This window comes from Sinocyclocheilus grahami, unplaced genomic scaffold, assembly GCF_001515645.1.
Source record: "Sinocyclocheilus grahami isolate Dianchi unplaced genomic scaffold, SAMN03320097.WGS_v1.1 scaffold3418.1, whole genome shotgun sequence".
NCBI classification, from domain to species: domain Eukaryota; kingdom Metazoa; phylum Chordata; class Actinopteri; order Cypriniformes; family Cyprinidae; genus Sinocyclocheilus; species Sinocyclocheilus grahami.
The window spans coordinates 1-1,893 of NW_015508545.1; the positions used below are offsets into that span (position 1 = coordinate 1).

Consider the following 1,893-nt stretch of genomic DNA (forward strand, 5'->3'; position numbering starts at 1 on the left):
CACCAAATCAGCATATTAGAATGATTTCTGAAGGATAATGTGACGATTATTTAGAATTGTTATATTACTGATTTTACTGTATTTTTGATTAAAAAAATAAATAAATACAGCCTTGGTGAGCATGAGAGACTTCTTTCAAAAACATCTTACAGAACAGTGTATAGTATGTGAAGACAAACCTTTTAATGCCGCCTCCTCGGCCTCTTTATAAAGCCCCAGGAAAAAGAGCAAACAGCCCAGATACACCCAAACTTCCACTGGACACTCCGGCCTCAAAGTGAGAGCTTTGTACTCCTGAATATATGTAACAAGTACGAAGTTTTCATGTTACATACAACAAATAACAAACCAATTTCAAATGACAATCAGCCATAATGTCCCACACCATCACTCTTTAAAGGTGATTTATCCCCTGACCAAGCATAAACTGACTGGATCCAACATCCTGGTGTCTGCAGAATCTAACAACTAACCTCCATTGCTCTCTTGTGGTCTCCCAAATGAAAGGCGCAGAAGCCAATCCAAAGGTCTGCATGCTCCACTGACAGCCCGCCATTACGCTGAAACTGACATCATAGAGTTTGAAGTAAGTTCATGCAAATATCATAGAGATGTAATCGTAGGTCTCATGTGTTTGTTTTGTACCTCTAATAGGGTCAGGGCTCCCAGATAGTCTCTTTGGTTTAGATAATCCTCAAGTCTTGGAATCTTCTTCGCTTTATTTTTCCTCTTCTTCTCATTAGAGCTGGTGGATGCTTCACCACCCACTGCTGGTTTCATCCGAGACAAGAGCTTCAGAACAGAAACAAGAGTTTGCTGCTATCAGTATGTACAATAGTTCAGATAATTTCATTATCACGTACATGTACATACATATTTACTCTGGTTTGTAATTATTCATGGACATATCTTTTCATTTTTCATCCTCTCATTTAGAACAAAACACTCTTTTTATTTGATCCTAAGCATATATATTGTGCACATGTTTTATCATTGGCTATTATCATTTAATATTTTTGAAAGAAATCCCTTAGTCTGCATTTATTTTGTCGAAATTAATGAAAAATAGTTAAATATTATCAATGTCATTTAAAATAACTGTTTTCAATTTGAATATATATTTTAAAATGTGATTTACTCCTGTGATGGTAAAGCTGAATTTTCGTGTCACATGATTCTAATATGCTGATTTGCTGCTCAAGAAACATTTATTATCAATCTTGAAAACAGCAGTGCTGATTCATTTCTCAGGAGATCATTAAAGTACTATCTTTTCCTCTAATGTGCAGCGCTTAGAAGAATTCAAGCTACCCAACTAGGCGAGATCACTGCTGCAGACTATTTGATGCTAAATATTTTTATAGAGAACTAATAGGGAGGTTGACTAATATTAGTAGAGTCTATTTTACATGGTTAGCTAGCTACTACAATAACAAAGGAGCCCTAAAATGAATTTAGTTTCATTATAATAATTAAAACTAGGAATAAATAAAGCTACAAGATATAGCTCAAAAAGTAATACTCATGACACCAGCAAACGTAACAAGTAAAAATAAGAACAATTATGCTTGCTTGCTCAGAACATTTTATTATGAACTTAATAACCAACCTAAACCAGTAACGTTAGACAGCATATATTGTCGATAGATTACTCACCATGGTGATGGCGCTTTACTGTCCACACAATCCTGAAACTAGCCTAGAGTTAGCCGGCCATTTTACTAGCACTCTGACCACCATAAAGCCTTTGAAAGAAATCACTAGAGCTACAAACAGCATCGATTTGTAGACGTCCGTTAATCCAGGAACGGTAACGTTATTTCTGGAGATGAAGTGAACTAGCCAGATAGCTTACTAGCTAGCAAACTTGCTAAGCGACCATGTTTGGGTGTG

The 1,893-nt window shown here is 35.9% G+C and overlaps 1 protein-coding gene across 1 annotated transcript; it reads right to left on the reverse strand.

Annotated features, from left to right (window-relative positions):
• Positions 1 to 179: 179 nt before the first annotated feature.
• On the reverse strand, positions 180 to 1,887 carry LOC107576268 (intraflagellar transport protein 56-like; the record flags this gene model as incomplete). Its single annotated transcript, XM_016262482.1, has 4 exons — positions 1,657 to 1,887; positions 646 to 792; positions 474 to 566; positions 180 to 294 (listed from the first exon to the last, which is right to left on the reverse strand). Coding segments are annotated over exons 1-4 (358 nt in total), but the record flags the coding sequence as incomplete, so codon positions are not given.
• Positions 1,888 to 1,893: the final 6 nt, after the last annotated feature.